The sequence below is a fragment of the Dromiciops gliroides genome, chromosome 2, assembly GCF_019393635.1.
Source record: "Dromiciops gliroides isolate mDroGli1 chromosome 2, mDroGli1.pri, whole genome shotgun sequence".
NCBI lineage: Eukaryota > Metazoa > Chordata > Mammalia > Microbiotheria > Microbiotheriidae > Dromiciops > Dromiciops gliroides.
In genome coordinates this window covers 459,590,056-459,616,678 of record NC_057862.1, presented here as the reverse complement: position 1 = coordinate 459,616,678, position 26,623 = coordinate 459,590,056, and the positions used below count along the sequence as shown (strand labels likewise).

General features: G+C 41.8%; 1 protein-coding gene across 3 annotated transcripts; it reads right to left on the bottom strand.

Annotated features, from left to right (window-relative positions):
- Window positions 1–6,241: 6,241 nt before the first annotated feature.
- On the bottom strand, window positions 6,242–23,723 carry SPATA2 (spermatogenesis associated 2). Of its 3 annotated transcripts, none has more exons than XM_043988330.1 (3): window positions 23,455–23,723; window positions 11,604–12,046; window positions 6,242–9,867 (listed from the first exon to the last, which is right to left on the bottom strand). In XM_043988330.1, exons 2-3 carry the CDS (start codon window positions 11,919–11,921, stop codon window positions 8,620–8,622), a joined length of 1,566 nt encoding a protein of 521 aa, XP_043844265.1. In that variant the 5' UTR covers window positions 11,922–12,046; window positions 23,455–23,723; the 3' UTR covers window positions 6,242–8,619. The 3 variants fall into 3 exon arrangements, with proteins under 3 accessions (XP_043844265.1, XP_043844267.1, XP_043844266.1); XM_043988332.1 differs by lacking the exon at window positions 23,455–23,723 and adding an exon at window positions 23,052–23,175; XM_043988331.1 differs by lacking the exon at window positions 23,455–23,723 and adding an exon at window positions 23,017–23,168.
- Between the last annotated feature and the right edge of the window lie 2,900 nt (window positions 23,724–26,623).

Below are 26,623 nucleotides of genomic sequence, written 5' to 3'. Positions count from 1 at the left end.
ATGGATGTTTAGGTGAGCGAGGCTTTCCCCAGTTTTGGCCCATCTCCTCTCCTGTTTGCCAGCTATGACTTCCCAGAAAGAAGTGGAAAGGACATCAGTCTTTCTCCCCTGGCCTCACATTCATTGGTTGTGATTGGCTTTTTCTGGTAGCCACCTGCAAAACTGCTTCAGTAGCAGATTTCATTTTACAAGTGTGCTAGCCTGGGTTGGACAGTGTCCATCTTCCATATGCACATGGAAAAGTTTATGACCGACCCAGAAGATGATGGCAAAAAAAAAAGTGCAACCAATTAGCGCCTTTGAAGTACATCTCACAAAAGCCACTTACATGAATTCAACAAAGAGAAAACACTGAACAGCTACTTGTTAAAAACTTAATGCTAGGGAAAGATATAGTTTGGATAAATTTTTGTCCTGACCCTCATGAAACTTACAGTCTAGAAGGGCAATAAGACCAAGATGGGTAGCTGTAAAACAAATACTTGAAATGCCGAATTCTTTCCTGTATTATCCATGCAAAAAACAAACCAAAACAAAAACAAAACATGCACTTTAGCCTCCTTGCTCTTCTGGGCACTGAAAGCAATGCTCTGATGCTGGGGGGGAGGGGAACTGACTGTCTTGCTGCCATCTGCATAGTTGGGTTGGTTTGTTGCTGATACCAAAGTAAGTTCAACTTCTCCACATGACAGCTTTCGCAAAATTTTCATTGTTGTACTTCATGCCCAGGGCTGCTAGATTCTCCTGGTGTTTGATGATGGTCATTTCTTTTTAGCTCTTTGCTTTCTAAGTGTGGGGGAGGGGAGGTTGGTTTGCTTTTTAATCTTGTAAGGTATTTTAAACAAGGATGTGGAAACAATGAAGAGTTATGGTTATTTTCCTTATATTTTCCCTCCCTCCAAATAAATAAGCTGTGATGGGTTTTTTTTGTTTGTTGTCAATAACTGATTTCTATAAAACTATGGATCTATTTATTGCTGATTTGTGATGTGGGGACTGAAATGGGAGGAAAGTTGGATAGATATATGGTGTGTAGCCGCTATGCTGGAATTTTTCCATGTATATATCCAGGCACCTTGTGTTGCAGAGATGTATAGGAGCCTGGTTATTTATTTTGAAATAAAAATGAATGTTGGCAAACTCTAAGACACATTGCTGGATTCTAATGCACAGGTGATTTTGGGAATCATTGGGCAAGGATTCACTTTTGTTTTACACCCAGAGACTGGACATTCCCCATTTGGAATTCTGCAACTTTGGTCCTTCTTTGTTAATTTCTCCAGTGGTATGCCAGCGTAGACCATAGAGACCCATGACCCATGAGCTAATTTATATTAACCCTCCCAGGTATCATTTATTTATTTGTTTGTTTATTTATTTATTTTTTTTACGGGGCAATGGGGATTAAGTGACTTGCCCAGGGTCACACAGCCAGTAAGTGTCAAGTCTGAGGTGGGATCTGAACTCAGGTACTCCTGAATCCAGGGCCGGCCCTTTATCCACTGCTCCACCTAGCTGCCCCACCAGGTATCATTTATATAGAACATTTAGAGAATATATAGAAGCTTAAGGTTTATAAAATGTCTCTCCCCACACTCCCCGTTCCCTACCAATTCTGTAAGGTAGGTAGTGCAAGGTTTATTATTACCTCTTTTCAAATTAGGAAACTACAATTTGTAGTTCTTAAGTGACTTGCCCACAGTCACAAATCGAGGAATTGCCACAGCCAGGGTGTGAATGCAGGTATCCCGACTCCCAAGTCCAGCATTCTTTTCACAATCCAGCCTGCCTGGTTGTTTAGTTGCACTCTACCAGAGAGGCCTTCTGTTTTGATGGGGCCTTGACTACAAGGATCCTTTCCACAGCTGATTGGACTAGCTTTTCGGCTACCATGTTTGGGAAGGTGCCCCATGTTACAGACAACTGTAAGATGACAACCAGCTATGTAATAGCAGCTCAAAAAGGGAGGAAAGGGGTGATTTAAAGAGAACATGACGAATACAGAAAAGCATGGAAAGATATAAATGAACTGATGAAGAGTGAAGTAAGCAGGGCCAAAAGCAATATATATAAGCACTACAACAATGTAAATGAAAAGAACTACCCACCATCATGAAACAATGTCAAGCAAATATACCAAAACTACAAAGAACAAACTTGGTCCCAAAGAAGAGATATGAGAAGATAACCTTTACTCACTCCTTTGCATAGGTAGGAAATTCACAAGTGTGCAACACTGTATTTGTCTTCAGTCTTTTTTGATGTTACTGATCAGTTTTACTGATATTTACCTCTTCTTAAAAAATATTTTTATATGGGATGGCTTTTGGAGAGTGGAAGGGGGAAGAATACTAGAAAAAATTTAGGTTAGAAAGAAACTATATCAAATTTAGGTAAGCAGAAACTATATCAACAAAATGTTGTTTTTTAAAAAAAAAAAAGGGAAAGGAGAAGATCAAGGAGTTGTACCATTTCTTCAAAAGGGTTGACTACATCTCTAAAAGTTCCATTTGACAAATGAGGAAATAGTCTCAGAAAGACAAAATGACCTACCTAGGACTACACAGCCAGTAAAAGAAGGAACTAAAAAAAAAAAAAGGAACTTTACAGGTCACCTAACTCAACCCCTATATCACACATGAGGAAAGGGGCTCAGAAGTGATTTGTTCCATGTCATATAGTGTGACAGCCAGGATTTGAGCCCAGGTCTTTTTGACTTAAAATCCCACAATCCTGGCTTGTACAACATCACTATGTAGTCCACAGATGGGCAGAAAAGATGAGCTGGCAGAAGAGTTAAATGTTATGGTGTTGAATCCCTAGAGTGTTTAAATATGCAGGTCTTTTAGTGCTTTTTGAGATCTCAAACATATGTAAATCAAGCAATCTGCTCTTGAACTGGTGCTAAGGCATCCACAGTGTATCCAACTAAAGCCATGTCTTGAAATCTACAGTATAGCTATGGACTCTGCTGGGCTTTCTGTCAGACTCCTAGAGCAAGTTTTGTTGAAGGTGGCCTACTGGGCTACATGAACAAAGACTTCCCACAGGACTACTAAAGCCACAGCAAGCTGGTCCTAGGAAAGATTAGAGGAGGTTGGCTATGGGGACGTTCCATCCAGGGAGAAAAGCTAAAGACATGCAGTATATCACTGAGGTGGGATGGAAGCAGAAGACTGGACGCTGAAAATAGGGGCAACATAGTGGAGGAAGAGATTATTGGGCTGGGGTGTTGGAGACCTGGATCACACTGAAGGGCCCTGCTAAATAATTTAATAGGTGACTTTAAGCAAATCACTTATTCTTTGGACCTCGTCCTCATCAGCAAAATGAGGGAGTTAGACAAGACAATTTCTCTCTCTTTTTTTTTTTTTTTAAGTGAGGCAATTGGGGTTAAGTGACTTGCCCAGGGTCACACAGCTAGTAAGTGTTAGGTGTCTGAGGCCGGATTTGAACTCAGGTACTCCTGACTCCAGGGCCGGTGCTCTATCCACTGCACCATCTAGCTGCCCCAAGACAATTTCTCAAGGTGAATGGGTCCAACCAGTCTGGGAAATGAATTTGGAATTATAGTTTTAAAAAGCCACAAAACTGAAATACCTATTGACCCATCAGTGAGGGTTAAGTGACTTGCCCAGGGTCACACAGCTACTAAGTGCCAAGTGTCTGAGTTCGGATTTGAACTCAGGTTCTCCTGAATCCAAGGCTGGGGCTTTATCTACTGCGCCACCTAGCTGCCCCATCCCATCAATACTACTAATAGGTAAATAGTCTAGTGAGACAAACCATAAGGAAAGGTACCATGTGTATCGAAATTTTTATAGCAGGAAGGAATTGGGGACCATCATTTGGGAAATGGCTGAACAAACCATGATATAAGCACCATAAGAAATGATGAACTTGAAGAATTCAGAGAAAATCGGAAAGGTTACTATATGAATAAAGAAAAATAAACAGAACTGGGGGGATAATTTATGAGATAATCACAACAGTAAAGTTAAACACTGAAACACTTAAGAACTCTGATCATTGCAACGTCCAGTATGACTTCAGAGGCTTTATGGTGAAGAATTACCCTCTCCATTGAGTACTGCATCTATTTTCAGACATGGCCAATGCATTTTGTTTTTATTGACTTGTTATGGGATCATTCTCTTTGGAAAGTGAGCAATGTAAAAACAAAATCAAAAATATTTTTAAAGAAAAAGTGGTTTCTAAAAATTCCTTCCAGCTCTGATTCTGTATGGTTTTTTTTTTTGGTGAGGCAATTGGGGTTAAGTGACTTGCCCAGGGTCACACAGCTAGTAAGTGTGAAGTGTTTGAGACCGAATTTGAACTCAGGTTCTCCTGAATCCAGGGCCGGTGCGCTATCTACTGCACCACCTAGCTGCCCCCTGTGATCCTGTATGATTTTACAAGTCTATTAGTAACAATATCACATTTATCCTTTTTTTCCCCTCAAATGCCTTTCATTTGATCTTAATAACCCCACCTTGAGGGAAGCAGGAATTTTTAACTCAATGCTGTCACCAACCTGGGCAAGCCACTTTCTCTCTCAGGTCCCAGTTATGCAGGCCCTTCCTGATGAAGTCTTTTCTCAGGCCTCATTTTTCTTGATGTCTGTGCAGTGTTGGGGCAGCTGGGTGACCCAGTGGATAGTGTACTAAGCCTGAAGTCAAGTAGACTCATCTATGATCCAGCCTCAGGCACTTACTAGTTTTGTGACCCTGAGCAAGTCAATTAACCCTGTTTGCCTCAGTTTCCTCATCTGTAAAATGACATGGAGAAGGAAATGGCAAACCAGCCAAGTATCATTGCCAAGAAAACAGTTGGACACAACTGAAACAACTGAACAATAAATACCCTATAGTGTTGACACTTTTGACTGCTTTCTCATTCTACATACTTTCCTCTGTGGGTTTTCAAGACATTCTCTGGTTCTCCTGCTTGAGCACTCCTCAGTTTCCTTTGCAAGATTATCATGCATGTCCTACCCCACCATGAGAAGGTACCCCTGAGCTCATTCTGGGCCTTCTATCCTTTCTCTATTAACTTAATCAGCTCCTACAGGTTCAACCGTCATATCTATGCAAATGACTCCCAAATGTATATATCCAGGCCACATGGTTCACAAAGCTTCAGTCCTCCATCTCCCAACTGGCAGTCACATTTCCATTTGCATGTCCCATAGGTGTCTTACACATCCAAAACTGAACTTAATATTCTTTCTCCTCCTCCAGAACTACTAGAGCCCCAGCTTGCTGATCGTCCCAGAGAGGACTGACTTAGCATCTGTTTCTATCTAGATAATCACTTAAGTCAGTTCTTTACTCTGCACTCTTCACTTCAAAGCCTACCGTTTGCCAGGTCTTGTCAGTTCAACTTCCACAAGCACTCACATCCATTGACTTCTCTCCATCCACACAGCCACCACTATCATTTAGGCCCTTCTCGGTCTCCTATCTCTCACTCTTCCTTTCTGTCTCCTCCAGTTACCAAATTGATATTGCTAAAAACACAGGTCTGACAATGTCACTTCCTCACTCAAGAAACTTCCATAGTTCCCTATTGCCTTCCCAGTTGGCACAGAAAACCATGGTTCTAATTTGACTTTTCAGACAGATTTCACATTCCTTCTTCATAGGAATATATTTAAAGCTGGAAGGAACCTTGGAAATCACAGAGTCCAACCTCCTATAAGATTTGAACCCATCTTCCTGACTGCAGGTCCAGCACTTCCTCTGCTATGATGCTGCCTTTAAATTCTATGATCTGCAAAGTGAGCTTACTTGCTAGTCCCCATAAACAAGATCCCATCTGGTGCTTCTGTGCTTTTGCACAGGCTGTCCCTCAATTCTGGAATGTCCTACCTCTTCATCTGCCTCTTGGAAGCTCCAGCTTCTATAAGTCATTTCCTGAGTCACCCCACCCCATTAGGGTTCTTTTGCCACTCCCCCAACTAATTTTTTTGTATATATTTTATATTTATGTGTTTGTGCTATTTCTCCCAAAAGAATATAAGCTCTGTAGGGTAAGAACTGTTCAGTTTTTGTCTTTGTATCCCTGACTCCTACCTGGACTATATATAAATGCTTGTTCAATCCCTGGGATTTTATAACTACATCTAAACTTGAGGATTCTCTCCCAACCCCCTCCAGAAACAAACTAAAAACAAACAAACAAACAAACAAAGCCAAAAAGGAGGGCGGGAAAGCTCCATTAACAACAGTTGGAAGACATTTTATTTTTAAAATCATCTCTCATCACTTCAGCTATCTTGGTAGAAATCAAATGCAAAACACCTCCATTTATAAGTCAGATATGCTTTTACTGTCTCAATCACAGCAACCTGGTACAATAAGATACACACCAAGAGTGCACGGTCAGAGCACTTGCAATTCAATAGTTTTGAACAACAGTATTTCCATAACAATATGTACTGTACACAGAACTTTTATTAATGCAGTCATCCGGGCTACAGTTCACCATCTAAGTCACGTGGCTTCACAGTTTGTTAGAAAATGTGCAGTGGGCAATGGACACGGGACAAGAGAACTAGAGACCTCAGAAGTAGGATAGGCATGACACTTCAGAATGAAGTAGCTAATCTCAGTAGTGAAAGTCTTTAAAATTCAGCTTTATATACAGTGTATCTACTACACATGATCTAGCAGATATATGTGTCTATGTATGTACAGAGAGAGAGAGAGAGATTGACTTTTAAAAAAACAGATGATTGAGGAAAAAAATCATTCAGCTGAGCTTGGAGCTTATCAAGTTAACAATGACCACCATGTTCAGCCAAGTTCAAATTTGCTCCCTTCTCTTAAAAAAAAAAAAAAGCCAAACATCTTTTTTGCTTTGCTCTTAGAAATACATTTGGTAAGGTCCTAAAAGATTTGTACATCTGACAGACTTATGGCTAAAATAATTTTGCATGTTCATAAATAATAAGCTATTTGGAATTTCTTACTCTTCCCCTATTCCCTCCTTACCTCAAATCAAAATTTAAAGATGAGTTAGTTGGTCATTCACTGCATAAATCAGGAATGAAAAGTGTCCTTCAGATGGAGGGAGTTTTTAGAACAGGCCAAGCATACTTAAAACTATCTAGTAAGCACTCAGTTTCTGGCTATTTTAAGTGCAAAGATATCTCAAACTGTCTGTCTCATTCTGAAAACTGAGGGGGTGGGGGGAGAGTGAGTTACAAGGAATGACTAAGTTACATTTCCTTCAGAGACAAGACCTAAACAATTAGGAGGGTCAGGTCCAATTTTTTGTGCCAGAGACTATAGGGGCATAGTGAAGTCCTGAGGATAAGGCCCTTAGTGTGGCCTCTAAATTTATGAGGGTAGTACTATAGTCTACAGGGGCAGAGCCTCACTGCTAAGTCTGCACTAACCCCCAAGAAGTGCAAATGGGAGGTAGGTATCTATATGTACACAGTATATATATATATGTGTGTGTGTATGTGTGTGTGTGTGTGTGTGTGTGTGTGTGTGTGTGTGTGGTAAAAGGGAAGACAACAGCTTAGTTACCTCTACTGACTCAAAAAGGGAACCCATCCATCTTCAATGTTCCTTTCCACTACTAACAACTTCACTCAGGGAACATTAGGAAGCTAAGAACTAAATAGCAAATCAAACCAACATAAGATGCCCCATTCCCACCCCCGAGGATGAAAACAAACAAACAAACAAAAAGCCCAGGGAGAAGTTATAAATAGCCATGTAATGATTTTTACCAGTTTTAAGCACACAACAAGGAAAATATTTATTAAAAAATAAAACTTTTCAAATCACCTATTTACAGTACAAAGAAGAGAGTCAATACGTGTGCAACAGAAAGGAATTAAAATCAGGCCTCTTGGATGGATGCAACGCAAATATGTCAATAAGTCCACTGATACTGTACAGTACACTAGAGGAAGCTATTGGCAGCACTACAAAAATCAAGCATGACTGTCTTCTGTTCAGACTTTAAAACCTAGAGAGCCAAATATGAGGGGGTACAGGACAGCCCACTCAGGGATCCTGGTGATTATTTCAAATAATATCTACGTGGATGGAGGGGGAAGGGGGTGGGAGTTAGGGGGTGTTGGATATTTCCGGAAGCACTTTGACATAAACCTCCATGGGCAGCACTAGAGCTCCTAAAAGAAGGAATGTGCTGCTTTCACAAACCTCTCACTAGTCTCCAGAATGGGAACCACAGATCTTTGTGAGTGTCCCTCCCCAGTGCACTGCAGCTCTCAGCAGTGGGGGAGCTGGGGAGTCATTTGAAAAGCCCAAGTATCAAACTCCTTTAAAAAACAAAACTGGGGGGGGGGGGTTGGGTGCATGTAAGAGCACTAGCAAGCCCAAGCGCCAAACTGGAAAAGGAAGCCTGGTTCCCTCCCCTTATTGAATCACAGAGCATCCATTGCTGGAAAGATGACAGCAGTGTGGATCCCAAGGAGTGTATAGTGTAGATGAGGACACAAACACGCCAACAGCAGAGAGGCGTAATGTCATTCCCCACAGGTCAGCATAGCTCCACTTTCGAGGTCAGCATAAGACTTCACCAAGGAAGTCACAAAGTACAGTTATAGCCCTTTGTGCAGAATATGCAAGTTCGAGTCTATCTATACACGAGATGGGAGAACTGGGTTGACTTATAGTTAAGTTGACTGTTAGGCATGAATTTGTGTTGCTCACTCTTTTTGCAGCATGGGTCGTAGTGGTAAGCAGTGAGGCAGGTATCACATGAGACTTTTGAACAGACTGCACATGTGTTAGAGGCCCCTGACCGGTTGCAGAAGCCACAGCGGGATGCAGCTGTAGCCTTGGATTTTGAGTGGAGGTGAGATGCCCTTTCAGGGCCCTGAGTCTGTGCCGTGTACAGAGACTTCTCCCTCAGAGTAGCCCCATGAGATAAACCATCATGGGGGCCTGATTTTATGGGGAAGCTGTTCTGTTTGGTGACAGGATAGTCCTGCCGACATGTGAGTACACTGTCACACCGTTGGCAGAGTGAGGAGCCACATGTGAGGCCACAGCTTTGGCACTTGGAAGAGGCAGTCTCTTTGGCGGGATGTGTACGCTTATGGTAAAGGGGATTAGAGTCATTTCGGAATAGCCACACATCTGGCTTGAGAGAATCTGGTCTCCTATATGTACCCCTGGAATCTGGATCGGTGTAAAGGTCTAGGTCATCTTGAGGGGAAAAATAGGTGTTATAAGGGGGGACGGTTCGTAACATGCCATTGGGATTTGAGGAGAGGGACACAAATTCATCAGAGCAGCTACGTGGGGAGCTGGACATGGTCAGGAGAGAGGGAGATGGTCGAATAATTTCATCTTTGATGTCATCTTCCACATCTGCTACTGCAGGCTCCTTCCTGAGGCTAAGTGAAGTCATTAGTGGTGGCTTCTTACTCTCCCAGTAATTGTCATAAGTGTCCATGGACTTGGAAGGCTTATTTACTTTGGGCTTAAAGTAATCTTTTGCTGCCCTCTCGCTGGCTGATTTCTGAAGGGCCATCCGTGCCATAGAAGCAGTGAGGTTCTCCTTACACTCTGCCCTCCTCTTCATGGCATCCGAGCAGCCCCTCACATCTTCACTGCTGTGCTTCCGCTCATTCACCACATCCAGCTCTGAGTAACCCTTGTCCTTCACCTGGGAGTGTATCTCAAGAAGCTGCTCACATTCTACTTTGGCTAAGAAAAGCTCAAAAGAGACCATTTTCACCTGCAAAGTTTCTACCAATTCTTTGAGTCTGTATGCACTTCCAAGATCTTGGACATAGCCCATGTAATTCAGGATAACTCTGATGTCTTCTTCTAGCAATGTTGATTTCACATAATAAACAAAAGGTCCTGTGTAAGTCTAGAAGAGAGGAGGAAAAAAAATCCAGTATTTTTCCTTTAGTATACACAAAATGGAAGAAAACTCCCATTTATATAGATCATGTGGGGGAAAATAAGGAAAGTGAATTACTTCACTAAACTCAAGCTCTAGGAGACTGAAATTAATGCTTACTAATATCCAAGATACTAGTTATGAAGGAAATTCCACATATCTCACACCCCCCCCCCCGAAAATTCAGGAAGAGAACTGATGATTTTGTGGGGTTGGGGCTTTCTAACAACAGGGACAACAGCAATGAATGACAGAAATGAGTAGATTCAAAGAAGAAAATCCAATGACAATAATTCTTTCCATTAATATAAAACAATACAATTGACTCATTTCACCTGGTAAAATTATTCAAATGTTCTCACAGAAGACTTAATACAGACTCTTGAGTCTAAATTACCATCTAACTTATTACTACACTTCAGAAAGATTTCTGAAGAACCAGGATGGGGTCTATACACGACACAGAAATCTGCTTCAAACCACAATAGACAGACTATGGATTAAAAATAAAATGATTCAGTTCCTAGTGCTGGCTCTATTTACAGTGTAAGCACAGGCAAGCCATTTAACCTCAATGAGACTCTGTTATTTCCTCTGTAAAAGGATGGAGTGGGGATTAGACTGCTAAACTTTATGCTACTACAAATCTTTTAGGTAACCTGAATGAATTAACTGGAAAATAAGGAATTGCCCCCCCCCCCAAAGTCCCACCACACGATCCCCTTCAAATACCCATTAGCACACACTCTAAATCATAGAAGCCACTGGCACAAACTTTCACTGACAAGCCAGTTAAATTTTGCCAGGCCGGTTAACTTCTCCTACTAGAAAGCCAACCATATGTTAAGAGTACAACATGAAAAATATAGTGTAGTGAAGAGGAACACTTTATTTGAAATAAGGAGGTCTGAGTACAAAAGTCATTTTATTCTTATTAAGCCTCAGTTTCTTCATCTGTAAAATGAGGACAATAGGATTTGCATCATTATTTGCCTCACAGGGTTGCTGTAACGCTTAAAGCATGATAGCAATACCAGTTACTCACATCATCCATCCAAAGGTTTTAGTTTAAGGGCAGCAAAGGTTCTGAGGCACCAGGATATAGGTGGTACCAATCACTGGATGCCCATTGTTGCTGGTTCTACATCCTTCCCAGGCTTTTAAGGCCAGTGGAAGACAGAATACTTGACATTTATTCTTTGTAGTCTATGTTCATTAGAGCTTGTAGGGGGCTGGCAACTAGTTCAAGTTCCTCATTGAAAAACTGAAGAGAAGGGGCTTGCCTAAAGTCACACAGATAATAATTAATGGAGTAGAGATTCAAACTCAGTTCACTTGATTCCAAACCCAGGGTTCCATTCACTATACCACTGGACTGAAGCAGAAAGAGACCCTTGAGCAATCTACTCTTTGCTTAATGGCAAAAGCATAGATCACTATAGCTAGAAAAAAATTATTTGTCCCAATACCCTTATTTTATAGATAAGTGAGTTCCAGAGAGAGGAAGTAAGCTAAGAGGTCACTATGCTAGTTACAGCAGGTGTAGGACTCAAACTTCTGATTCTTCATCTAAGCCTTATTCCACTATACTAGGCCTCCATAACATTAAGGAAAAATTACTGGAGATGGATGTAGACCATTAGAAGAATCTTGCCTACAGTCTACTTTATTTAAACTAAAGAAAGCACTTCTGTATGCCTTACTTTAATACTTTTGAATTCCTTCTTCCAAGGATAAAGGAAAAGGTTGATTCCCACTGTCTCCAGCATGTTGAATGCGCTGTGGAGAGTCCGCAAGTTAGAGGACCTCAGTGAGCGAAGGGAGCTCTCAACCACCTCATAAAATTTGATCAACCGGAATCTATAAAAGGGCTCGATCTTATGCAGACTGAGTACGGCTGAGGCTGCCACCCGGAGGTACTCATCATTGACAGGTCGCTGCTTAGTGCTGGAGGCATCCACTTTGGACTCGTGAAACTGCACGTACTTCCTGAATAAGTCGTCTTTATATTTCGTATCCATTGAAATCAGCTTTCCTAGAACATTCCCAGGTAGCAGCTACCTCATCTCTTCCATGGCTTCTCTTCAGGGGGCATGGCAATCTTAAAGGGAACTGGCATGTTACCTGTCTTGGACAATTGTGGTTTCTGGAAGAAGAGAAACAAAAAAGATATTGGTAGTGTTTCTACACAATCATTCATAAACCAAGGTGCTGAGCCTTCCCCTCATGCTGTTCCATCATCAGCTATTATTATTATTGCCAATAATAACATTCACTTAAACATTTATAAGTACCTTCTTATGTATAGAACATTGTGCTAGGAGATGCACAAAGTTCAGCTTCAGACAGTCACTGCTGCCTCATGGAACTTACAATTTAGTAATTTGGAAACAATTTTGAAAATTATATGCTATGCAATAAATATCTGAAATAATCTCATTAAAATTTTTTTCACTTAAATTTTAAAACTATAGCATTTGATCTAAATAATGGAAATTCTTCTTTCTTCTTACAATTGGTTTGTTAAACCATAAAGTAATATACAAATATACCATTTCAATCAACTTTTATTACATCTTGTGGCAAAAGTAGCATTATCCCCATTTTGCAGATAAGAAACCTAAAGTTCAAAAGGACAAATGACTTGTCCAAAGTCATACAGCTAAGTAAATGGTGGGACTCATACCCAGGCCTAATTCCAAATCCAATGCCTTCTTGCTTTGATGTAAACTACAAAATGTTTTAATAATTATATTGGATTTAATGTGTATTGTGGATAGTCTTAGGGGCCTGAGATAGATATAAGAACCAAATCTAATTTCCTAAAGAACCCAACCAAACTGAGTCTACCTTCTAAATTAATTTTGAATGCAACACCAGTTTTCTTAAATATTGTTCAAAGCAAGAAAAACTAGATGCTAATGTCAATGTCACTTTAAAAAGCTTATACTTACTCATTTCTCTTTAATCTATCTGACTTCACTTAATTCTACTCTAATGCCTCATTGTGGAATAAGGAATGATTCTAGGTTCTCAAAGGCTTTATCAGGAAGTACAGGCTCTGGACAGTTCTACCATGCTAGAAAGGCTTCAAGTATGGTGCAAGCAATGGACTACCTGAGTTCAGTCTGGACAAGTATGGAGAGGCTCACCGGCAGGAAACTGGCCATTCAATAATGAAATTTTTGGCCATGGCAACCCATGAAACAAACAGCAGCAACAACAAAAATACAAAATGAGACTCACTACTGTGTGGATCACCTCTCCTCCTACCTTGTAAAAAAACAGTGTCACTGAAAGAAAATGGAGAGGGCAGCTAGGTGGTGCAGTGGATAGAGCACCAGCCCTGGATTCAGGAGGACCTGAGTTCAAATCTGGCCTCAGACACTTGACACTAGCTGTGTGACCCTGGGCAAGTCACTTAACCCTAACTGCCCTGCAAAAAAAAAAAAAGAAAAGAAAATAGAACAAAGGATTCTAAGAATTATGTATATGTATGTGTGTATATGTATATATGACATACACATATACATATAACTATTAGCTTAGCTGCTGCTGGTACTACAAAATATGAAACTCTCATCCAGTAATCAATAAGTAGACTTATTACTGGAGGGATTGAATTATATCAATTGTGACATTCTCGCTGCAAGGCAGTTATAGTTAAATGGAAGGCTGGCAAATAAAAGAGTTAGTGAAGTTGGTTTTACCCCATACCCAAAGTCAATAAGAAAGCATCATGGGATGTCTGTTCTTCATCTCCTACTGCAATGGTTATTATATCAGGTATTTTTTAAAAGACCCTTATGAAAATAACTGCATCTCACATGCCAATACCCTTTGCTGAAGATGAAGATAAAGAAAAATCCTACAAAGAACTTAAGACCCTTTAAATTAAGATCAACTTACTTTGATACCTGGTATCCAATGCAAAAGTGATCAATAAAGACAGCCAAAATATGTGGTTTGGGAGTAAATTAGATTAATAAAAAATGAGAGACAAATGGTTTAAAATCTACACAGAAGCCTCACAAGTATTTTCTTCAAGAAAAAAGTATCAGTATTGAACATGGTAAGCACCAAGTAGACATCAAAAAATGAAATACAAATAAAACAACTCCAACCTGACTATTGAAATAAGCTTCTGGGGGCAGCTAGGTGGCACAGTGGATAAAGCACCCGCCCTGGATTCAGAAGGAATTGAATTCAAATCCAGCCCCAGATACTTGACACTTACTAGCTGTGTGACCCTGGGCAAGTCACTTAACCGCAATTGCCTCACGAAAGAAAGAAAGAAAGGAAGAAAGAAAGGAAGAAAGAAAGAAAGAAAGAAAGAAAGAAAGAAAGAAAGAAAGAAAGAAAGAAAGAAAGAAAGAAGCTTCTGATGTAGAAATGCAGGACCCAAATGAAGGAATGACCACTGCCCAATTATAGCCATGCTGTAAAGACTCTTTTTTTTTTCTTTTTTTTTTGGTGAGGCAATCTGGGTTAAGTGACTTGCCCAGGGTCACACAGCTAGTAATAAGTGTTAAGTGTCTGAGGCCACATTTGAACTCAGGCCCTCCTGAATCCAGGGCCGGTGCTCTATCCACTGTGCCACCTAGCTGCCTCAAGAACCCTTAACAATTAAATCATTTGTCAAAATAAGGAAACAAAAAGACTAAAAAAATCTACCTCAGTCTGTGTATGTTAGGTGGAGAAAGAAGTTTTAGAATATAGATTCTTTCATAAAATCTCATGGAGGAGTATCTCCTCATAAAACACAAAATAGCAGTGGAAGGAAAAAAATATAGTTAAAAGAAGGCCTAAAGAGATATAACTATGCTAAGTCATCCCAAAAGCATGAAATGGGAAGGACAGAAAAAGATGAAAAATAGAAAAGATCTGAGAACGTTTTTATAATAAACTCTTTTCACTGTCATGGATTTTGGTTTTTTTGCAGGCAATGGGGGTTAAGTGACTTGCCCAGGGTCACACAGCTAGTAAGTGTCAAGTGTCTGAGGCCGGATTTGAACTCAGGTACTCCTGAATCCAGGGCCAGTGCTTTAACCACTGCACCATCTGCACCCACTGTCATGGATTTTGAAAGCCACCACATATGAACTCTGACATCACAGTCCTGGATATGCTAGGGAAAGAAGTAGAAATGAAACTGAGGAAAACAAAGATGGAAAAAGCTGCTAGGAAAGAATGAGTATACACAGACATCCATTGTGGTGACATACTGGTGAAGGTGTTGAGATTAATTCTGATCTGAAAAAGACCAAAAGTACTGGAGCAAGGGTGACGGTGGGGGGAAGAATTGGAGCTTAATGAGAGAGAGAGATTGAGATTAGCAATAACTAACAACCCAAATGCCTCCTTTCTCCCAACTATACAAAATTTTGTGAGAATAAACATTCATCAAAGACATCCTTGATGAAAGTATGAGAAGGGAACAGGCAGGTTTTGACAATATTCTAAAACAAGCAATTTATAATCACACAATTGACTGAAAAGTGTAAAGAATACAGAATTCCACCATGCTTACTGTTTACAGACTATAAAGCAGCATCCAATCTGATAAAGTAAAACACTACCTTACAGGCTTTCTTCTAGGAAAGTATCTTATATGAATATCAAAATACTAGAATATTCCTTGTAAAATATAACAGATAGGGCAGCTAGGTGGCTCAGTGGATAGAGCACCAGCCCTGGATTCAGGAGGACCTGAGTTCAAATCCAGCCTCAGACACTTGACATTTACTTAGCTGTGTGACCCTGGATAAGTCACTTAACTGTCATTGCCGCACCAAAAAAACCCCCCACAAAACCCAAAAAATCAAGGAAGATATAAAACAGGGAGATGTATACTCCCCAAAGCTGTTCCTTACTGTCATGGAGTGTGACACAAAGTCCAGGTCAAAAAGAGATTCTGGATGGTGAGGACTGTCAGATGTTTGTGTTTGCCAGTGTCCTTCAGTGGCTCATAATGAATGAATATCCTACCCTTTAACCATGGGGCTCTGTCCTGGAACCTCTCATTTCCTCTTTATATAAGTTCTCTCAGTGATCTCATCACCTTCCACTGGTTCAATTACGATCTCTCTACAGGTAACCCTCAGATTTCTATGTCCATTTCTTTTTTTTTTTTAAGTGAGGCAATTGGGGTTAAGTGACTTGCCCAGGGTCACACAGCTAGTTAAGTATTAAGTGTCTGAGGCCGGATTTGAACTCAGGTACTCCTGACTCCAGGGCCAGTGATCTATCCACTGCGCCATCTAGCTGCCCCTCTATGTCCATTTCTAATCTCTCCTTGAGTTTCAGTCCTATCATCATGATTAAGTATGCTTTAAACATCTCCACATGGTTCCTCTGTAAGTACCTCAAACAACAAAATAAAACTGATTATTATTCATTCCTATACCTGACTGTCCTCCAAACTTACCTCTTTTGATAAGGGACACCACTATCCTTTTAGTCACCCAAGTTTTCAACTTTGGAGTCACTGAGATTCTTACCACGGTCATTCCCCATCCCAACGAATTCCAATCATTTTTCAAGTCTGGTCAACTTTATGTCCTCGTCACACATCTGGAGCTAGAAGGGTTCTTGGGGCTATCTAGCCCAAGCCCCTCATTCTAAAGCTCTGGAAACTGGGGCAGGGTGGATAAATGACTTGCCCAGCTTTACAAAGGTGATATGGAGCAGTAAGGATTTAAACTCAGGTCCTTTAATTCCAGAGCTCTCTCCCCACCCTCTCTGCTGAAAACCTTGCACTTTCTATTTCACTGAAAAAACTGAGGCCCATCCAGGAGAGCTTCCTCTTTTCTCATTCCTCATCTCACATCATTCAGATGCCTTCTGCCACTATTTCCTCCTTCACCTGTTTCACATGGAAAGGTGGCCTTTTCCCTTGCCACAGCAAACCTCTCTACATTCATTCACAAGTGATTCTAGTCCATCCCATCTTCCCCAGTAAATTGCCCCTTCTATCATCCCCACTCTCTCACTTATTTCCAACCTCTTCTTGTCTAACGGCTGCCTCCCTACTGCCTACAAACATGCCCGTATCTCCACCATTCTCAAAAACATCCTCCCAGGGCAGCTAGGTGGCACAGTGGATAGAGCACCAGCCCTAGATTCAGGAGGACCTGAGTTCACATATGGCCTCAAACACTTAACACTTACTAGCTGTGTGACCCTGGGCAAGTCACTTAACCCCAATTGCCTCACCAAACCAAACAAAACAAAACATCCTCCCTTCATTTGTCCACCCCCCCACTAGCTATCATCCTAGAAAGCTCTGCTCCCTTTTGTGGTTAACCTCCTCAAGAAGGCCCTCTTCAGTTGGTGGGTCCCTACTTCCTTTCCTCTCACTCTCTTAACTAAGGAGTTAGTTAGTTTGGCTTCCAAACTTATCATTTAACTCAAACTGCTCCTTACAAAGTTACCAATGATCTTTTCACTGCTAAATCTAATGGTCTTTTCTCAGTCCTCGTCCTTGATCCCTCTGCAGCCTCTAACTCTGTTGATAACTCTCTTCTCTCAGTTTTCATGACTGCTCTCTCCTGGTTCTTCTACCTGTTTCTCCTTTGTCTTCTATGCTGGATCTAGCATCTATGTCATGCTTTCTAATGAGGGTGGAAATCCCTCAAAACTCTAAGATGGATTCTCTTCTCAACTCCCTCTATTTCAACTGGTGATCTAATCAACTCCCATGATTCAGTTAACATCTCTATGCAGATAATTCTCAGATCTTTTAGTCCAGTCCTAACCTCTCGCCAGACCGTATCACATCCCCAACTCCCTACTGGAAATCTTGAGTTGGATGTCCCATAGATATTGAAAATTCCACATGTCCAAAGCTGAACTCACTTACCTCCCCAACCCTTCCCTAATCCTAACTTCCCTATTATTGACAAGAGTATTGGGATAGCTAGGTGGCACAGTGGATAGAGCACCGGCCCTGGAGTCAGGAGGACCTGAGTTCAAATCTGACCTCAGACACTTAACACTTACTAGCTGTGTGACCCTGGGCAAGTCACTTAACCCCAATTGCCTCACAAAAAAACAAAACAAAACAAAACAAGACAAGAGTATTACCATCCTCCCAGTCACTTAGGTGTCATCCATAACTCTTCTATCTCGTCTTCTATATCCAATTAGTGGTCAAGTCCTATCAATTTTACCTTTGTAATATCTCTCATATATACCCCCTTCTCTACTCTAACACTTCCATTGCCCTCATACAGACCCTTATCACCTCATGCCTGGACTACTGCAGAAGGTTGCTGCTTGGTCTTCCTTCCCTGTCTCCCCCAACTCTAATCCATCCTCCACTTAAGCTGTCCAACTGATCTTGCTAAAATGCAGGTCTTACCAAATCATCCCCTATTTGATAAAGTCCAGTGGCTCCCTGTTAGTTCCAGGGTGACAACTATAAGATCATTTGTTTAGCTTTCAAAGTGATTTGTAACCTGTTCTTTTCTTACCTTTCTGGTCTTGTTGCACTTACATTACTCTCCTCCACATTCTGTACAATCCAGTGACACCAGCTTCCTTTCAGCTCCTCAAACACTCCATCTCCTGAATGAGCATTGGCTGTTCCCCATCCCTGGAACTCTCCATTCCCTGGCTTCCTTCAAATTTCAGCTAAAGGCCAACTTCTGCAACTTGTTCTCAGCCCTCTTTGATCTCAGTGCCTTCCCTCTGAAATCATCCTTAATTGACGCTACGCATATCTTTTATTTACTTATTGTTCATCCACCCATCCATTTATTTATTTATTTAGGCAGGGCTATGAGGGTCACACAGCTAGTAAGTGTCAAGTATCTGAGGCCAAATCTGAACTCAGGTCCTCCTGACTCCAGGACTGGTGCCACCTAGCTGCCCCCATATCTTATATTTATATAGTTGTTTGCATGTTGTCTCCCTGATTGGATTGTAAAATCCTTGAGGGTAGGGGCTGTATTTTGCCTTTCTTTGTATGCCCAGAGCATGGCACAGGGTAGGTATTTAATGATAGTTGCCAGACTGATCCTGTGCTGACTGCACCATGACCCAGAAGAATGCAGACTCCCCTAAATAAGATCTGAAAATACTCAAAGAGTTCTGACTAACTTTCCACATAGGAAAAATCAAATACATGAAGAATGTCTGTAGTTCAGACTATATACTATGAAGCTAGGTGGTCCCCCTATACAGCTTATCCATCTGTACTTATCTCTTGCACAAAGGAAACGGACGACCTGAGCTCAGAAATTAATAGAACAATCCAGTTTTCCAAAGGCAACCTGCAGGTTTCTTTTAATAAACTCCAAGCACCTTCCTGAAACAGTCCATCTTTTCAACACCAATATTCCTGCTGTGAGAGCCAGGTCACAGAATGCTGCAATTTTTTGATGAACTGGATTTAAGATCACCCTAAAGGACAATGGAGGTAGCCCAATCATGTATGATAGGCATGTGCAGGCTGTGATACTACAATTCAACAAATATTATGCCTTACTATGTTAAATACACTGAGATAAGTACTGAATATCCACAGTAAAGGGATGGGATATGGATGATGCAACAAAGGATGCTGAGAAGGAATAGTTGAACATAGATTAAGAGGAGAATAAAAAGAGCAGTGGCCATTGAATATAACATAAGAGAAAGTACCCAGAAGGTTGCAGACATTATAAAAAACTATGGAAAGTGAAAATAAAATGAAGACTGAGAAAAGGCCATTGGACTGAACAGTTAAGAGATCACTGGTAACACCTTGGAGAAAGAGACTTCAGGGGGGCAGCTAGGTGGTGCAGTGGATAAAGCATTAGCCTTGGATTCAGGAGGACCTGAGTTCAAATCCAGCCTCAGACACTTGGCACGTAACTAGCTGTGTGACCCTGGGCAAGTCACTTAACCCCCATTGCCCTGCAAAAAACAAACAAAACAAAACAAAACAAAAGAGAGAGAGAGAGAGAGAGAGAGAGAGAGAGAGAGAGACTTCAGTTGAGTAGTGAGGTCAGAAGCCAGACTGCAAGGGACTGAGGACGAGAAGGAATCCTTGGATGTCGTAACAGAAATGCATGACCAAAAGGGGGAGTGGGGGGGGAGGTTGAGAAAGATGAGCTGGTTGTTTAGCTGACAAACAATTCATTCTATCAAAAGAAAAAGCAAAAGCTCACTGGGAGACCCCCTGGGGCCTCCAATTTACCAAAAGACATAAACATAAATTGCATTAATTTATTATTATTTAATTAATTAATGCAATTAAATTATTAAAGTAACAGACAACTTTTTCTGATGTATTTATAGACATTTTAACTAAAGGATTGAAAACCTACTAAAAGGTGACAAGCTTCTTAAAGCTCTGATCTGCTCTAAATCAAGTGGCTTAAAAAAAAAGGGCAGAAATCCAGACTCCAGCAAACTGAGCTCACAAACTTGTGTTTTCTACATAGGCTAATTGTTTTCAGCTATAAAACAGCCCACATTTATAGATAATATATATCAACATTAATAAACTAAAAAAGGCAGTTGGTATGTAAAACAATCTTTGGCTATCATTTTAAATCATATAATTCATAACAGAAGTAGTGGAAGAAAAACTAGACTGAAAGGCAAGATTCCATTACTATTTCTGCTATTAATTAGCTGTGTGACTCTGAGCAACCTTTCTAGATCCATTTCCTCATTTATAAAATGAGAGGGTTAAAAGGGCAGCTAGGTGGAGCAGTGCATAGAGTACTGGCCCTGGATTCAGGAGGACCTGAGTTCAAATCCAGCCTCAGACACTTGACACTTACTGGCTGGGCAAGTCACTTAACCCCAATTGCCTCACCAAAATAAAATAAAATAAAATGAGAGGGTTGGACTAGATAATCTAACAGCACCTACAGCTCTAACATTTAGGGGTGAATTCATTTGAACAATCTGTGAACTAGTATGTGTAGACTGGGGGCCAGAGGAGTAAACTGTGGCAGCTTGTGACACAGTGGATAGAGTGCTGGGCCTGGAGTGACCCAAGTTCAAATCTGGCCTTAAACACTTAGCTGTGTGACCCTGGGCAAGTCATTTAGTCTCTGTATGCCTCAGTTTCCCCAACTGTAAAATGGGGGGAAATAACTGCACCTACCATCACAGGGTTGTTGTGAAGATCAAATAAGATAATATTTGTAAAAAGCCCGTAACACAGTGCCTGGCGTATAGTAGGCACTATATAAATACTTACATTCTTTCCTCCACTAAACTGAGCAAGTTATCCCCTCAGCCTTTTCCTCTTCTATAAAATGAGGGAACTAAGAAGATGAGCTTTAAAGTCCCTTTCGGTTCCAAATCTATGATTCTATGGCTCCTGATTTTGTTTTTAAAATTAGGTAAATTAAGTAAGCTCAACTTAGAAGGGCTATTATGTTGGTGAACAGGTATGGTCAAGTTCCAAAAACAAAATTCTAACAGAAGTATTTCTGCCTTCTGGCACAGAGCAAGAATAGAAGGACAAAACTCTTCCCTTCTTTCATTCCTGTAGTACTTCATCTCCTCAATGAGAAAAGGTAACCCTTTTTTTTTGGGGGGGGGGGACAGGGAGGAGAAGGACCAAGACTAATTAGCTTTAGAATTTTCACTGGCAGCTCTTCCATACCATGAAGAGAACAAAGATTGCATTGTCCCTGGTCATAGTGAAAGCTTTTTCTGAGCATAATGTTTGCATTTTATTCATTTCCAGCAAGTATTCCCAGCACTTTGAGAACTGAACAAAATTATACTCTTATGCAAAACAGCACAGTTATAGAAGACTAAGGCAGCCCAGCTGCAGTAGCAGTTAATTTATCAAAGCAATTTGAGGATCAGGATGCAAACACTTGTCACTCTCCCAAAAGCCTCAACTGTAAATATCACTAAAGCAGACAGCTGCAAGAAGGTAAGGTGCCCAGTCAGCATAAAAAATGCTTCAAAATAAGGCCCTCTTTTGAAAAAGGAAAATGCCAATTATAGGTTCCAAAGCTCCACCGGGATTTTTTAATCACCTCAATGGAAAGGTATGTTGGTTGAAAGCCAAAATGAGCTCAAGTAATTATCCTGGCCAAATAAGCATTAACTCACCTTCAGCTCAGTGGGCCCATTCAAACACAAACATTTTCAGAAGCAGCATGGTGAAAACACACCATTAAGCACAGAGAAAAGGAGACAGTTAATTCTATCACATTTCACCCTAAGCCCAAAGGATAGGGCAACCCCATGCTGGCATAGCTCCATATGAATTTCTTCAGTACAAAAGCAAGGAAGAATGACCAGTTCTTATACCCTTCTGAAGAAATTCCCAATAGGAAACTAGTACAACTCAAGGAAAACCATAGGGCTCCTTCCACTGACAGCTAACATTCAAAGACTTGATTGGATTCACGCTAACCCTTCTAGTCCACTTCCTTCTAAAATGAATCCAAAGTACCAGGACTTAGATTTCTGAGCCTCAGATTGAGGTCTACATTTCAAAGACTAGGCCTTTTCCTCTTTAACAGCAGCTGTCCCCTTGTGGGACTATGAAGGAGGCACCCTGAAGCTAGTTCCCTAGGATGGAAAAGGACTGGAAGAATTGCCTCAGGAATCTTTGTTTCCAACCTTCTGGGTCTCCATGGGCCTTAGAGAACAGCCTTAAAAATGTATACACGGGCGTCCTCATCGGTCTCAGAACCTTGTGAACAGCCTCTGGCTTTCCTGCTCTTAAAAGTAAGCTGTCTTGCTGTTTACAATTGTGATATGCCCTTCAAACTACGGGGCTCGAAAAGATGTCCTCACCTCCTTCTCACTGAATAGGATTTATCTTGATACCCAGTGCTACCTTTTCGCCCAAAGCCAAACTCCCCTGATTTTATTTCTAAGCTGTCTTTCTATATCCTGCCTTATTTCCCTCCTGAAGACACTCACTGCCTGGGCTTCTGGCAGAAGAACTACACTTAGACAAAGCCACAAAAATGAGATGGTGACCACTTTCCACAAAACCAAGTCCCGGTAGGTTCTCCCAGCCCCACAACCTATCTTCTTCCCCCGCAAAGCCTCTCTTTTCCCCGCCGCCCTCTCCGATTTGCAGCCATCTCAGCTCCAGCGCTTCTCAGGGATTAGATTTCAGTTCGCTCCCATCTGTCCTACCTCTCAGGGTCCAAATCCAGCATCGCATCACCAACCTGGATAACTGGTCCTCTCCTCCTCGTTTCCTCTCAGACTCTACACCCAAGCTTCTCCCCCTGCGCGCGCTCTCCTCACCACAACTCTAGGCTCCCGGCTCCCCTCCTCTCCACACCGCCCTTCGGGGTCTCCACTCTCGCTCGTCCCCAGGAGTCCCAGACCAGCCTTCCCCTCCGAATCACCCCAGAACCATCTTAGCTCTGAAAGAGACTTTAGAGGTCGTCGAGTCCGACCCTCCTCCCACGGCCCGCTCTCCGCTCACGGCCGCTCCTCCCTCCGATCGCCCGGACCCGGCCTCTCCCTAGGGCCCGGTCTGGTCAAAGCCCCAAGCCCGGGGAAGCCCCGCTTGCCGAGGGGGGAATTTCCGCCTGAGGCCGCCCCACGTTAATGGATCACACTTACTGAGGAGGCCGCTGCCGCTCCGGGCCGTAGCAAGGAGAATGCGGTAGGTAAAGGAGCTGGAGCCGGCCACGGGAGTTCGCTGCTCCAGCCACCCGAGGGGCTAGCGAGACCCGTACCCTGAGGGAGGGAGGCGACCCGGAAATACACAGACCGGAAGTGATAAAGAACGGCCGCGGCTGCGGCTGCGCGTGTGGAAGAAAGAGGGAAGGCCGGAACCCCGCCCGGCGTAAGGAGAACACCCTTCTGCGAAGCGGGAGATGAGGCGGCAGCGACGGCGGCCTCTCTCCCGACCGGTCCCAAGAGGGAAAGCGGCAGGGAGCCTGGGCGACGACCCGGAAGTCAATAGAAAGGAAGTGACGTTTCTGAGCGACGACCAAAGTTGTAGCTGTCTGAGTTGCCTTGGAAACCGGCCGGGGCGGGGTGGGGGCGAAGGTCTGGTACCCTACAGAGGGAAGCTCAGACACCAGGGTAGTCTCTCTGAACATGACAACGGTTTCTACACGCGGGGCTTTCCCCATTCACTCCTTGTAACAAAAAATTTCTTGACCGAAATCTTCATGACCATTTGTCTCTGACAGGAAGGAAACCGGGCGCTTTGATATTCCCCAGACAGCTGGCCCAGAGTCAATAAGAAGTGGTCTTCTCCTGGTTCCGTTTCACGCCAAGGACCCAAGGCAACCATGACTATTCACCTCTGTATCCCTTACCCAGGGCTCCCAAGAAATGCTAAAGTTCAATTTATATAAGACCTTAGAGATCAAATCTCTGTGCCTCAGTTTCCTCATCTGTATAATGACGTGATTGGACTTAATGACCTGTAAAGGTCCCTTCCTGCTTTAAATCTATGTTCCTGTGATCAACACCAGCCTCCTCCTTGTACAGATAGAGTTACTGGGTCCTAGAGAGGGCTTTCTGACCTGTCTTATGCTCTTTCCACTAAACTGCAGCTACCTCTCTTAGATCTTCAGAATGTAGTATAGAATAGACATATATACTCTATAAATTGATTATACAAGAAGTTCCAAATAAACATGAAAAATATAAAAAGATTTCACTCTCATGACACTATAATACCATTCAGGTCCTTGAGAGCAGGGATTGTGTCACTTTTATATTTATGTCTTCAGCAATTAACACCTTACCTGGAACTTAGGTGCCAGAGGGACTAGGGACTGGACCTGTGATTTCATTGGTATATCAAATTCCTCCCAGAGGAGGAAACTCCATATACAAATGCAAGTTGCCCCCTTCTTTGCAACTTAAGGTTTAAAGTTGCTTAGAACACTGGAGAGGTTAAGTAACTTGTGTCCATCATCAAACCACCGGTAAGTGTTAAGACTGGGACTTGAACCCAGATCTTCTTGGCTCAGAGGCTCACTCTATTCACTACCTTACCCTGCCCCTCTGCCTGGCACGTAAATGCTTGTTAACATGTAATAACACTGCTGCCTAATGGGGCCTCTGGGCCTTAATTACCACTTCTGTAAAATGAGGAGTTTAGACTAATTGAACTAGATAGTTTTTAAAGTTCCCCACCAGCTCTGTCATTTTTGGTTGTATTTCCTAAGATCCCTTCTACCTCTGAGAGGCAATGAATCGAAGCACAATTTTACTACTTCAGATGCTAATTGTGGTTTAAATTTTTTGGTATCCTTGATTTTACATTGCATTATTGTTGATCATATCATTTTTATTTTAGCGGCTTCCAATCTGTTGACCATGGGTTCAGGGTTGGAGGGTGGGAGTTACGGAGTTATTAATAAACAATAATCTGTTTCATACACATTTCAAATGTATGTAGGTGCTATTATGAATGATATAATACAGATTCATTTAAAAGTATTACTGAACTCATAATAGTTATTTGTCATTATGTTCTTTTTTTTTTTTTAGTGAGGCAATTGGGGTCAAGTGACTTGCCCAAGGTCACACAGCTAGTAAGTGTTAAGTGTCTGAGGCCAGATTTGAACTCAGGTACTCCTGAATCCAGGGCCGGTGCTCTATCCACTGCGCCACCTAGCCACCCTCCCAATTATATTTTAATCTGGTTCAGGAGCACTGAGGAGTGTTGTGGGGCACATGCTTCCATGTCTGGCACCTCTGTTGTCATGGAAGGATCATAGATTTAGAGCTGCAAAAGATGTTTTTATATCATCTGCTTGATAGGAGTTTATAACGTTTTCTGTGTCACAGATCCTTTGGGAAGTCTGGAGAAGCCTATGGACCTCTTAGTAATGTTTTTAAATGTGTAAAAGAAAATACATAAGATTACAAAGGAAATCAATTATAGTGAAATACAGTTACCAAGTTCTTTTTGTTTCATTTTTGGTTTTGTGTCCCCCCCCCCAACGGGGCAATGAGGGTTAAGTGACTCACCCAGGGTCACCCAGCTAGTAAGTGTCAAGTGTCTAAGGTCGGATTTGAATTCAGGTCCTCCTGAATCCGGGGCCAGTGCTTTATCCATTGCGCCACCTAGCCACCCCCACCAAATTATAAAAAAAAAAAACAAGTTCACAGATCCTAGATTAAGAGACCCTGGTCTAGTCCAACTTCCTACAATTTATAGATTCAAGAAGTGCCATTCAGATTTCAAATCCAGCCCAACCCAATTTTCTTTCTACTATACCATGCTGCTTCTCTATTCATAAAGTTCAGAACAGGTGATGCTTCTCTAATGAACCATGAAATCAAACTTTCCATAACTGCTATGTTGGCTCAAGAAGAGTTCAATTTACATTCATACACATGACTTCCTATATTGAGGATATGTAAAGAAATCCCCAATAGGACAAAAACTTTCCACCAAGTTAAATTTATCCATTTCAATAAATTGTTGAAGTCATTTTCCTTCTCTTGGTTTCAGTTTCCTAACCTGTAAAGAGAAAAACTAGCTGATCGACTTGAGCGGGACTTCTGGGGCAGAGCCAAGATGGCAGAGGAAAACTAGCTGATCTCCAGAGTCCTTCTACCTCTGAAATTCTGATTCTACAACACTTCATTCTTGGCACTTACCATACAGAAACCCTCCTATGAGTTACGTATGTAGCATTTCCAATCCTGGACTGCCTAAACAAAGGGAAGGGATTATTACCATTGAGATTATATGCATATTGCTTTCTGGTTTACAAAGTACTTTGCTCACAACATCCCTATGAGGTAAACAATGAAC

Bases quoted from the DNA above. Each gene is read 5' to 3' on its own strand.
- SPATA2 (XM_043988330.1), bottom strand. From the start codon at position 11,921: ATGGATACGAAATATAAAGACGACTTATTCAGGAAGTACGTGCAGTTT. The intron at 9,868-11,603 runs GTAAGGCATACA...CCTCTCTTCTAG, and splicing joins AGGAATTCAAAAGTATTAAA to ACTTACACAGGACCTTTTGT.